Source organism: Sus scrofa, chromosome 2 (genome assembly GCF_054392235.1).
Source record: "Sus scrofa isolate SSC_HxYL_T2T_F1_AM1 chromosome 2, Sscrofa_HxYL_maternal_Yorkshire_Landrace_v2.0, whole genome shotgun sequence".
Classification (NCBI taxonomy): Eukaryota; Metazoa; Chordata; class Mammalia; order Artiodactyla; family Suidae; genus Sus; species Sus scrofa.
The window spans coordinates 159,255,897-159,268,688 of record NC_139384.1 but is presented as its reverse complement, the minus strand read 5'-3'; the positions used below and the strand labels follow the sequence as shown (position 1 = coordinate 159,268,688).

The 12,792-nt window shown below is 41.9% G+C and overlaps 1 protein-coding gene and 1 long non-coding RNA gene across 7 annotated transcripts in view; both read left to right on the top strand.

The window, feature by feature from the left end:
* The window catches only part of JAKMIP2 (janus kinase and microtubule interacting protein 2), a 172,842-nt gene extending 170,149 nt beyond the window's left edge, over positions 1-2,693 (top strand). For all 4 annotated transcript variants that reach the window (XM_085014955.1, XM_021084964.2, XM_085014956.1 and 1 more), the window contains one exon: positions 1,343-2,693. In XM_085014955.1, the coding sequence (XP_084871081.1) occupies positions 1,343-1,363 (21 nt within the window). In that variant the 3' untranslated portion in view covers positions 1,364-2,693. The remainder of the gene's footprint in view (positions 1-1,342) is intronic.
* A 4,915-nt stretch (positions 2,694-7,608) lies between these two features.
* Positions 7,609-12,792, top strand: part of LOC110259532 (uncharacterized) — a 41,497-nt gene continuing 36,313 nt past the window's right edge. Inside the window, exons 1-5 of one of the 3 annotated variants that reach the window (XR_014839028.1) lie at positions 7,609-7,932; positions 8,855-8,981; positions 9,889-10,227; positions 10,711-10,766; positions 12,178-12,312. This is a non-coding gene — a long non-coding RNA (uncharacterized LOC110259532). Of the gene's footprint in view, positions 7,933-8,854; positions 8,982-9,470; positions 10,228-10,710; positions 10,767-12,177; positions 12,313-12,792 lie in introns of those variants that run through there. The other 2 variants (XR_014839029.1, XR_014839027.1) reach the window with 2 other exon arrangements.

Genomic DNA, 12,792 nt, shown 5'->3' with positions numbered 1-12,792 from the left:
AAATGAAAACCCAGACAAGTGGACCTAAAGAGATATAGTTCTAGGAGTCATGACTGGCACAGCCCAGGGAAATGCCTTTTCAGGGTATGTCTGGGGCCAAACAGGGAAGCTGAGTGTCAGAATTCCCAGGGAATATCCTCAGGTTGAGACCTTGGGGGTAGACTGCCATTAACTACAGTTGTTGGAATCATGACATAAAACTAAGTCACTGACAGGCATAGACAGATCTGCTTTTTTTTTTTTTTTTTTTTTTTTTTTTTTTTTTTTTTTTAAGGGCAACACCCATGGCGTATGGAGGTTCCCAGGCTAGGGGTCGAATCAGAGCTGCAGCTGCCAGCCTACACCACAGCCACAGCAATGCTAGATCCGAGCCACATCTGTGACCTACACCACAACTCATGGCAGTGCCTGATCCTTAACCCACTGAGCGAGGCCAGAGTTTGGACCTGCATCGTCATGGATCCTAGTCAGGTTTGTTACCTCTGAGCCATGGTGGGAACTCCTTTTTTTTGGCCACACCTGTGGCATGCAGAAGTTCCCAAGCCCCAGGGATCCTGTGCCACAGCAGCAACACCCGAGACATTACAGTGACAATGCTGGATCCCCTGAGCCATGTGGGAACTCTCAGCCCTGCTTTTAAAAATGTATCTTAAATTGCTATCTGGGGACATGCTGATTCACTTGAGCTTCTGAAGCCATTGCCTTAGGAGGCCCCAGAAAAATGGCAGGAATAAATAATAGCTAATATTTCAGGCGACTTAGCACAAGACAGGAACTGCTACTCTTTTACATGTATTACATTGCAACAACCTTTAAAACCTTGTCTAATTTGGAAATTCAGTCTCAGACTCTGCTTCTAATTTCTCATATTATTATTGTTATTATTATTTTGCCTTTTTGTCTTTTTAGGGCAACACCCATGGCATATGGAGGTTCCCAGGCAAGGGGTCGAATCAGAACTGCAGCCACCAGCCTGCACTAGAGTCACAGCCACAGCAACAGCAATGCAGGATCTGAGCCGCATCTGCGACCTATACCACAGCTCATGGAAGCGCTGGATCCTTAACCCAGTGAGCGGGGCCAGGGATCAAACCCGTGTCCTCATGGATGCTAGTTGGGTTCGTTAACTTCTGAGCCACACCGGGACCGCGTAACTTCTCATTTTAAATGAAAGAAATTAAGCGCAGAGATTTTCTTTATATAACTTACACAAGATGATACAACTCAAAGAGGTGGTAAAGAATAAAAAATACCTTTTCTTTAAAAAGAAGAGTTTGTGTTTTACTCTGTTTCAGCTGTTGACAGAAATGATGATTAAAGAATTTCTCCTTGTGTTTTACAGACTAACCGAAAACACGGATAAGACCCCAGAAAAGCAAATGCTTCTAAACCTTCAAGATGGCAGAAATGTTTACAGCAGAGGAAGGGAGATCAAAAGCTGAGAACTACCCTGTAGCCAGGACTACAACCGTGTATTTTAAAGCCATTTTTCAAGGTTTCTTACTTGACAGTTCCTACATGACCCTGTTGAAAATCTACAATATATGCTGCATTTAATGAAACATGTATATGTCAAACCAGAAGGAGAAGAACTATAAACATGTATTGTGTAAAGAAAACAATTCAGCAATGGAAACACTTTCAGCAGATCAAGCAAAGATGTGTCTAGGGCATGGAACCAAAGTTACAAAGAAACATTCTACCCCTGCTGTGCAGGGGGGGTCATTTTAATGTAACACCACACCCCATGAAAACACTAGACCTGAAATAAACATCATTTTAAAAAAATCAAAACAACAACAACAGCAACAGGAAAAATGAGGGTGGGTGGGCTTGAAGCACGAGGAATACCTATGAGGAGCTATTTACAATAAAATGTTTCCTTTGAAAAGTCTGGTTTCTTACTACAGGGATTTGCTTTTCTGTCTTTATTATTGTTTAAAACTCAGGAACAGAGACATCTGCAATGAGAGGGAGAAGAAAAGCAGCGTCCGCTTTGGTTTTCTGCCAGCGGTGGAGCTTGTGGAAGGCGGTCCACACCGGACAGTTGCGAAGTGGATCACGGGGGACCCTGACTAAACTGGCACCCGAGGAAGGACCCAGGCGCACGGAACGTAAGAAGCAAAAGCAGACGCGGCTGCTTTCTTGGCCTTTTGTCGCATCTGAGGTCCTCCAGGAACAGCGCCCTGCTCATTCATAGCGAAAACTAAGAAGATCCGTGCTCTTGACCTCCGAGTCCCAGACTTAGTTGGAATGCCGACAACTGCAGGGCCAGAGAGCGCCTCTGAATCTTTCCACCTCCCAAATCCTGGTCTTCACATGGCTGTTAAAGATTGCCGGCAAATACCGTTATATAATTTGATACACAGTAGAGGTGATATGTAGACTTCGTACCAACCGTTGAGTTGGCCACAGATGTGAATATTAAAGGAAATTACCATTATTTTTAGAAGTATCTTGATATGCTTAAAGCACTCTGACCTCTTGTCATTTAGAGACTGAGAACTTTTTTTTTTCCCCCAGAGATCTGACAGCAACAAGGTAGCTTTACTTTTTTATATAAAAGTAATATTGTGTTACTGAAAAGGTCATTTTCTACCAGAGACATTAGAAGACTGGTACTTTTCCTAAGTTATGTAATACTGAGTCTCAGATTCAGCTCTGAGAGTGAATAAATGTTCCTGAAAAGCTAATTTTAGCCTCATTTACTGTAGATAACAAAACAGCCTCAATTTTTCAAATTGCCAAGGTTTTATTTATAGGGCTAACATTCCCATGCATTATGAATGTGTGTAGGGAGCCAGAAACCCTTTCTACGAAATGCTACACAAATCCTTCCATATGTGGGTTCAGTGTCGTCTTCAATTTTAGCGCTGGCATTTTCAAAGCCAGAATGGTAACGAGAATATACAAGAAAAGCTACACTGCAGGTGTCTCAGTTTTCGTTCTTCTGTTTACTACTGACCCAGGTATCTTTGGCCCAGTCACTGAACCTCTCTCTGTGCCTCAGTTTCCTCAACTGCAAAATGAGGTTAAAATGCTTTTTCATAGTTTGTGTTTTTTTTTTCTTTCAATTCTGGAACAAGAGGTGCTTAAATAGCACAAAGTGCTTTGTAATTATAATGACTGCTCTCTCTGACTTTCTTGCATTGTTGAAAAAGAGAGTCCCCTGGGTAATACACTTGTGCTTCAGTTTGGTTCAGTCTAAGCGCTGCATCGCTGAAGCTTTCCCTTCAGACTTCCCGGGGCGTTACTAGCAATAAACATTGAGGAATCCAGAACCAGGAACCAGGATCTCTAATCACCTAAGGTAAACAGGTCATCTCATGCTGTTACTCGGGATAGAAGAATGTGTCCTTTCAGTGATGAGTATCTCCTAGCTCTTCTTACTGCATCTGCATGCCATGAGACAAAACTCCACTTTTATCACAGGGGAGCTAGCTGTGAAATGAAGACTTGGAGTGAACTGACAGTGTCATGTAATTGGTCTGATTATCCCTTTCATTGGGGGGGGGAGAGGTCTGGTGAGATGTCCTATGGAGCATATCCAAAATAACCATCCTTCTGCTGGATTCTTTGCTCAACTGGGTAGAGTCCATACTATATATGAATAGTACATTCTTTGCGCAGGCCACGTGACAGAGGGCACCACTGCAGTTTGTGACCCAACCCTTTTAAATCCGAGTCCAAACAAGATGGAAGAGAATGAATTACTCTCCCGTGTCTTAGACTACATTTCTCTTCCACCAGCCATCCCAGGGTGCAGCAGAGCAAAGGAAAACCCTCTCTGCTCCACCAAACCAACTTTCCTCTCCGTCTCCCTTTCTCCACCAGGAACTTGTTGGCTTCCTTCTACATCCAAGCACTGAGTATGGTTTGAATGATCAGACATCTTTATTAAAATAATGTACTTTAATCAGGTACCTTATCTTCTATAAATCTGATTTTATCATGTATGTACAAAACCATACAAAAGCAATGCTCTGAGGATGACCATCTAAGCAGCTTAAGGTGTGTTTAGGGAAAATGTGGGAAAGAGGTGGGGGGAGTCTTTCTTGTTGCTTAAGATCCAGGAGATTAGCAAATCCTCTAAAATTTTAGGCTAAAAGACGGTATTTGTACCATATCACACTCATGGTCCTCAAAACGAACACATCTTTGGACAAAGCTCAGTATGTTGATAGGTACATCTCTGTTACTCATTTCCACAATTACAAAAAATAGCAAAATTGCACATGTATGTTCCAACCATGCATGGGTCTGTGGAAATGGACCTTATCTAAATGAAGGCTCCCTTTGCATATTATGTTCAGCAAGAGGAGAATGCCCCCAAAATGGAGAGATTGACTGTGGCTCCACTTCTTACAGAGATCAGACCCAAGTAACTCTGATCTCTAACTTCTGCTTTAATTTCTTTATCTTGACTATTCTGACATATTCGGCCAGTTAAGCTAGTAGCAATCAGAACAGCATTCATTTTCTTTTGCTTAACAAAGTATTCATCTTTTGGAAAATCAGCGTAACTGACAATATTAAAAAATAGTTTGAAATAAAATTAGCACTGCTATTCAGGACAGGAAAATTTTCATGGAAAAGGAAAAAAAATGAAGACTATAAAACTCGAAAGCATCTATTGCTAAAGTGACTTTTTAAAAAATGCCATCCACGTTTTGTTTTAGGTAACACTAGAATTTGCTAAAAATAACTATCAAATCCCTTTTGTGTCGTATAAAATTTTGCCAATAGTGAGGTTTTAGGGATGAACAAATTAATTTTGCTCTGATTTTTCTTCCATTCATTAAAAAACTACTTAACATAGATGGTATGGTTCTTCAGGATGGAAGAGGTGGGGTAGAGGGGCTCATGGATTATCCGTAGAAAGAGGACAGATGCTCTTCCAGGAGGAATAGAAGAGTTAAAGTTTTGCCAAATCATTTTTTGCTACCGTTATTTCATTTCCACCTACTGTGGTCATTTTCAGTTTAAAATCAGTCTTTGGCACACTTGTTCCTTTTTGCCTCTTTATTGTCAACTTTTACTCTAAACCCGTTAAGTAATTCACACGTTCAATGTCTTCAGTGTCATTCATAAGTTTGTTTTAACATGAAGCATGTCTTTTTCACCTGACCGGGACTTCATGGAAACTGTAAAATAGTATTTACCAGTTTTGTGTTGATGTTTCAGTAACTGGATCGTATGTGTCATATTACATCAAAGTGCATGGGCAGCATCGACATTTTGTCTTTAAAATAATTGCATTTTTTGATCTGTCAAGAGCGGTGCAGTATATACGAAGACACATATGACTCCGTCTATGTATATATTTGCCATATGGAAAAACTCACCTTGAGAGATGAGTAATCAAAGCAAACCTTAGGTGATCGTTTGTGTCGTGGATGGCCTGAGGCTCCCCTTAAGAGAACACCCACCTTCTAAGGGGTAAGCGGTCACAAGGTCTTGAGGGACCAAAGCTTCTCTTCTGTTCACCTCCCTTGTCATTTCTGTATTTTAGGTCGTCCTGAGACGGAATCTCAGGCAGAGTGACGGGAGGATGCAAACATAACAGAAGCGGGTGTTGATCCCCTGTGATCCCAGTTCAGTCCTGGGCAGAGCACGTTCCCATTCCTCTGCTGCCTTTAGATCGACAGTTTAGTTCTTCCTAAATAAATCTGTTGTTGAGAGTCCAAGGCCAATGTTTAATCAAAATTACTGATGATGTACTTCAAGGGGCAATGCGGCCAAAACAGAAGGCTTATAATTTGCTGTATTCAACCCAGAATATCACACTCAGAGGGACAGGTGGTTGATGGAGTGAAGTTCCCAGTTTTTATTTTTGGGCTTCTGCATCGAGGTCTTTGTCCCCATGCTTCTATTTCCATCTTCTGGAGGGCCGGTGTGGTGTAGATAAACAACTCTGAGTCCAAATTTGCCTGCAGTCCAGCCTCCGCAGGCTGACTGTCGTGTGGATGATGCAGTTTCCCAGAAGCAGATCCCAGCCTCCATTGATAACGGCAACCCCTTATACCCAATGGATGACTCACGAAATGTGCCTATTTCCCCCATTAACCACAATAACGTCCCACCATGAGGCAGATCAAAATCCACACGCTTTTATAAATATGTGATGTAGGGATATCCACATATACTCTGTGTATACGATGCTGGTGTGAGCACTCACTGAGTGTGTACTTCTGTCCTAGGACTGAGGACTTAGGGGTTTCTGATGCTGCTGGGTACGTCATGTTTTGTCTCACCTCTGCTATCTGTGCTCTTCCACACCTTGCCCACCTCTTCTCCCTTTTCTCCACCACCTGTCCCTTACTAGTTTTGCTGTTGACCGAGGCAAGATTTACTCATTGGCTTCCCAATTACCCAGACTCTAGGGATGCCAAGGATTTTCTGGCAAGAGCAATAGAATCCAGCACCATCTACAGTATAAATATTCATTTACCCAAAGTCCCATTTTTATCAGCTAAAAATTCCCATTCCAAAGACAGTTTATGCCTGTTCCAACCTTCAAGCTCCAACTCTGTGAGGACTCAAGAATAGACCAGTACACGGGAATATGCACAATTCCCCAGATGTCTTCTGTACTCAAGCAGCCAGGGGGTCAGTTTCTCAGAGCTTTTATTCAATCAACTGCTTCGGTTGGACTCCTTTCTCTTCATCTCACTAGCATGACTCCATATATTGCTTCAGTGTTTGTTTATTAATGGAAGAAAAATATAAATGAACTGCTTTTCACCAGAATGATCCTCCGAAGTACACCAAACATGTACACGTACTGTACGCATCACTGTAGAGACTGGAATCGGTTTATTGTATGTAAAGTTTTATGAATGGTTATTTTATAATTTATGTATTTAATATAGGAATCAATGAGCTCTGGTGTTTTAGTTTATATAAAAATAAAACAAACTGCATTTTGTAAAACTTTATCTTGCCTTGTCCGTAGGTTATTGTTTTGTTTGAACCCTTAATCCACTTTGGAAAAATAGGGCAAGGGGGAGGAAGGTTTTCCATATAATGTCAGGGAACAAACTCTACATCAAGGATGATATGCAGGTTTCTCCTTGTCTCTCCGTTCTGAATTTTTTATTGTACCTGCCAGTAAAGTGGTGAGGAGTCCAAAGCAGAACTTGCGCTCATGGGGACAGAACCATGGTCTGCTCCAAACAGAGTTTGGGGAAGAATCTTGCCAGCTATTTGCTGTTCTTATTCTAGCTGTGACTTCGTTTCTTCTGTCCACCCACCTTTTTCTCTACCTTTCCACCCACTAGATGTAACAAGTTAACAAGCATGTGTTACATGAGCACCCACTATGTACCCATCTCTATACTAACTTTGGTATGTATGAGTTTACCCTTAAAGAGCTTTCAGTCAAGGGCAGGAAACAACCCCCGTACACGTGAAACAAATAAGAACCAATGGGGCACAATGTGAGGTATAATTTTGTCACTATGGAGAACAATAAAAAATAATATTAGCCTTTGGGGGTGGGCTTGAAAAATCCATGCTAAGACGGGTTCTTTCAGTGGCAGCCTCTTTAAGTAGCAAAAGGTATCACTCATCAGTTGAAGACAATGATCTGTTGCCCCCCGTTTCTAGGAGCCGGGTATCCTGTGCCAAGTCAGGTCCCGAAAACAGAGGATAAGTCACATCCCCAGCCCTCAAGACATCACACCTGTGTCACCGGATGAAGATGTAACAGCCGACTGAGTCTTCTTTGAGAGAGGTACCAAGCCCATGGGCATGCTGCGAAGTAGGCAGTTACTGCTATAGATTCTGTTTAATGTTACAGATGGAAATCTCTGATTTGATGAACTCCAGTTCTGGTGTAAAACTCCCATCTGCTAGCATGTCAACAGCTCAGCTACCTCCTTCCAGTCCCAGAAGAAAGCTCCCCAGTGTCTTTTGGAGACACGAATGGAGGTAGGAAACGCTTCCTTCCCACAGGGCCAACGAGACAAGTACACCTCTGCTAGGTTCACACAAAGTCCACATAAAGGGACTCCTCCCATGCGCTGTGATCCATGCGTGAGCAGCTGTCCTAGCGGTGCTTACGCACCCCAAGGGGAAAGATTTGTGTCCAATGGCTGATGAAGAATGCTTATTGTATTGACGCCACTTTGTGGTTACAGATGGGATATGAGAGTGAATAATAAAGGCCTTTTTCTTCTCACTGAAAATGCTCCATATAAAAATGTTTTTAACAAATACATTTTTGCATGAAGTTGCCCTTATAAATATGAAATCATTGATCAATAAGTTCCATTACTAAGAGGCACTGGGAATCTGTGCGGGTAATTACTGTTAAAATATTGAGAGCAAGTGCCACTGCATCTGTATCAACTACGGGAAGCTCTGTATGACGCTCCTCAGAATTTAGAAGGAACAGGAGAGATGACAAAATGACAGCCAATTCAGGAAGTGGATCTGTCTTCCTTTATAATGAGATAAATAATTTATCGTGTGCATTATTGTGCCCCAACTGCCTAGAAATGCTTGAACAAATCTAAAATTTCATAATGAAATCTTTTATCAATTATTTCTATTTTCTTTTAATTCATTGATTTTACTGTTTTGCCTTTAATTTACTTTCGTTTTGTCTTTAATTTACATCACCTCAAATGTATTTTTGTACAGCCGCAGGGTATAAATTCAGTATTTCAAAGTGCACATTAAATACCCTTAGAGCTACTCTAGGAAAGTATGTAGAAAAACAGTCAAGGCTTGGAAATAAGGCAAAACAATGAGTATTTTGTCTTTATAATTTCATTTCAGTGTGCTTTCTAATTTTTTAATTTTTTTCTTTCTTTTTTTTTTTTTTTTTTTTTTTTTTTGGTCTTTTTAGGGCCACACCCGTGGCATATGGAGGTTGCTAGGCTAGGGGTTGAATCGGAGCTACAGCTGCTGGCCTACACCACAGCCACAGCAACACCAGATCAGAGCTGAGTCTGCGACCTACACCACAGCTCATGGTAAGTCCAGATCCTTAACCCACTTAGCAAGGCCAGGGATCAAACCCGCATCCTCAGAGATCTTAGTTGCTTTCGTTCATCACTGAGCCATGATGGCAACTCCTCAGTGTGCTTTCTAATATGGCAATTGAAATGTCTTTTGACTGGGGAATGCCACAGCTGATGAGCGCCCGGATGGTTTTGCAGCCCAAAAGGGGGCCAACTTACAGAAAAGTGATAAGGTGTGACTTTTTTCCCCTTGATCGAAAAAGAAAACTATGAAGATTAGGGTTTAGTCCTAGACACAAATTAACCACTTTGGTTCCTAACAGACTGCCTTCATTTCAGCATGCTTTGCCCCATTCTTTGAGTCCTCCTTGAATCAGTTCACTCTACTGGTTCCTTGAATTAATGAAGTACGTAAAACTTTGACACAGGCTTATGAATTTTTATGAGAATGACTTTTTTTAAACAATTTGAAAAGAATGCTTTTTCCAGAAGGCATTCCATGGGACAAGATACGTTCCTTGCTTTCAATGAACTTCTAGGAAAATAAGATGATTAAGTCTCAGAAATAGTGAAACAGAAGTCGATGCAGGATGCCTAAAAGCCTTAGGAATACCACAAACCACTAAGTATCCTGAGTTAATCTTTCACTCCAGACCTGCTCCCTCTCCTGGTTCTCTCAACTCAGTAAGAGATATTCCGTAGAATTATGATAACTTCCTGGGCTTCATTCTGTCCTGCTTTTCTCCGCCCCTCCAGAGCCAATCCCTCACAAGTTCGATTGATTTGAGGTCTCCAACCTGTCTTCTCTTCTCTGTCACTTCTATTAAGAGTGTCTCACCTGAACCCCTGCAGTACTTCCTAGTTACATTAACTGCTACCAGTTGTGTCCTCTGTAAATAATCCCTGCTTTTGTTTCCAGGTTGATGTAATGTCCAATCACAGCAGCTTGTTCTCTTCGTTCAAATCCCTCCTTGCTTTCCCATGACTCCGTGGGCTTCACTCGCAAACGCTTATGGAAATAAGCACATAACATAAACATGGGATTTGGGACAAAGTAAGACACTGCAGCCGACCCAAGGCTTCAGCTCTGTCTAAGCCACCTGTAGAAAATACAGCTCACACTCTCTTCTTGGTCCAGCCATTAAGTCCTGAATAAATACTGAAGATTCCGCTTATCCCGTGTCTTCCTCAAGAGTTGGACACCATGTCCTTTGTTGCCCCAAAGCTTTCTGCGTGTACCCATCTTGTCACTGACCAGGTAGGTAAAATTACTTGTTCTATTCACCCCAACTTATATCCCCACTGGATCTGAGCTGAGAGCAGAGAATGTGTTTTTCAGTTTTCGATCTTAGGCATCTAATACATTTTCTGATACCTAACAAGTCTCACTAAATCATCCTAGTTCTATTGTTTATATATTGGGCTCTTGGAGGGAGTCCTTTTTGCATTTCTTAACTGAAGTTGAGTCAATTTACAATATTAGTTTCAGATGTACAACATAGAGATTCAGTATTTTTATACCTTACGCTCCATTTAAAGTTATTACAAAATATTGGCTACATTCCCTGTGCTGTGCATGATATTCTCGCATTTATTTATTTTATACCTCGGGGCTTATACCTCTCAATCCCTTCCCCTCTGGTCCCCTCCCCCACTCCCCTCCCCCTGCTGGTAACCACTAGTTTGTATCTGTGAGGCTGCTTCTGCTTTGTTGTAGTCATTACTTTGTTTTACTTTTTAGAGACGCCTCATTTCGCACTTGGTTGACAAAAGAAGGCTCTGTGACCACGGACATAGGTAACTTGGCCATTTTCTGGAAAGTGGTTTTATTGTTGTTTCTGGGGGTTTGTTGGCTGGTTTCGCTCTTACGCAAGAGTTTGGTGATCTCTTCCTTCATTATTTTATTTTTAAAACAATAATTTTGGCCCATAAACAAAAAGCTCTTTAGAAAACAGACAAACAACAACAACAACAACAAACAACGCAAAACACATTCTCTTCCTGCTTTTATTCTCCCGGTTGAAGTGCTCTATTCCCTGTATTCTACTCTCTGACCACAGGAGGGAGCATTTGCCTAGAAGTCCAGGAAGAAGCGCCCGCTCAAAGGAAATCTGAAGCTCATTTTATGGGGCACTTTGTGTCCCTTGGGTTTCCTGCGTCTCTTCCGCACATGCCTAGGAAAGCAGTAATCTCAACAGAAACACTGCTTTGTCTACTTGGCTGGCACGGCATTTCACCATCTTGGGTTTTTCAGCCTCTGTTCACTTCAGGGAAGCTGGGCTGTTGTCTTCCTGCAGGCAGCAAACTCATTTGCAAACACCAAAGGCTTAGGGACCAATTACTCAGTCTCCAAGTATTCCAGACTCCCTAAAACGCCAAACAAAAAGGGTCAAGGCAGCTCATCAGATTCGCTCCCCCATCCTCCACCCCCAAAGCAAGTCCTCCCCGGAGAACAGCCAAGGGAAGGCATGTCATTGTGTCCAGTTTCTCTCTGTGAATGTACTTGATTTTTTTTTTTTTTAAATCACAGTTTAGGTTTTAAAATACCTTTGCCAAAACATACTATGTTTCCTAGCGGAATTTTTAAAGAGAAAAATAGGGATTTGCCCTTAGAAAACATTTACCTCCCAAGAAGTGCAGGAATGAAAAACAGCAACCATTTCTTGTTGTTTGCACAAAACATTGGCTAGATAAGCTTTTATTCCATTAGCCTGCCATCCTCAACCATAAACGGCATTTTATACATGGCTCTGTAATTGACAAAGGATCCCTGCTTCTTAGTGCTGGCGTCTCCCCAGTTCTATGGGGGCTGCTGTGGGAAAGCACAGTTCAAAACAAGCCAGGTGCTTCAGTTTTATTTTAACTGCTGATGGAAGTAAAGCAGAATCCCAATTATGCTGTTGCTCTTTCCATCCTGGTTTTCTTTCTACTCGGAGAGGTCGCGTGTGTGCAGAAGACAGACAGACTGGGCCCTGGTTCTAGGTCTGCCACTAGGTATGTGTCACTGAGTAACTACTTGACACCTTTGCTTCATTTTTGTGAAATGGGATAAATAAGATAATTCCCCTTGGCGGGCTGTTGTGAGAATTAAATGGGATCCATAGCAGAATTCGTACCAAAAGTTTTCATGTGTGGCTCAGTTAAAAGGGCTGGATCGACAGCAGTCTTCAAATATCACATTTAAAAAAAAATGTTGTTGGTTTTTCAGATCATTTATAAGGATAAAGGATATAGCAGCAAAGGTTAATAGAAGATTTTAGCTCTGAAAGAACAGCATTTGCTGTTTCCTCCAGACATCCTTGTTTTCCCAGGCCTCCGGGACTCTGACAAAGCCAAACAGCAGGTATTGTGCCAGAGCACTGCAGTGTTAAGTGAATAAGCGGGCATTTAGGTAAAGGACTAAGCCAAAGTGTTACTGCTCAGCTAGGGTTAATAGGGAGCAGAGGAGGAGCAAACGAGGGGCGGGGCAAGTCCTGGGCAAAGTCCATCAGGCTTTCCTGGAAGCCTTGCAATGCCCCCTTTCCACCACAGGGGGCCGCTATAAGGAACCACTGTGGTCTGGAGTACCTTGGCTTCTGACAATTTCCTTTTCCTTCGAGAACTACCTGTTTAATTTTTCATGTGTGTACACCAAAACAAGAGGCATTTTTTAAGACCCGAAAGAGACCTTGACCATTTACTCATTCATTTGTTTATGTCTTCCTTTTTCAACAAATATTTATTGACCAGTTACCATGTCCTGCTCACGGCTGTGTATGACAAAGAATTACCTGCGTAACTGACTTGTCTATTGGCAGACCTCGTAAACAGCAGAGCCCAAATG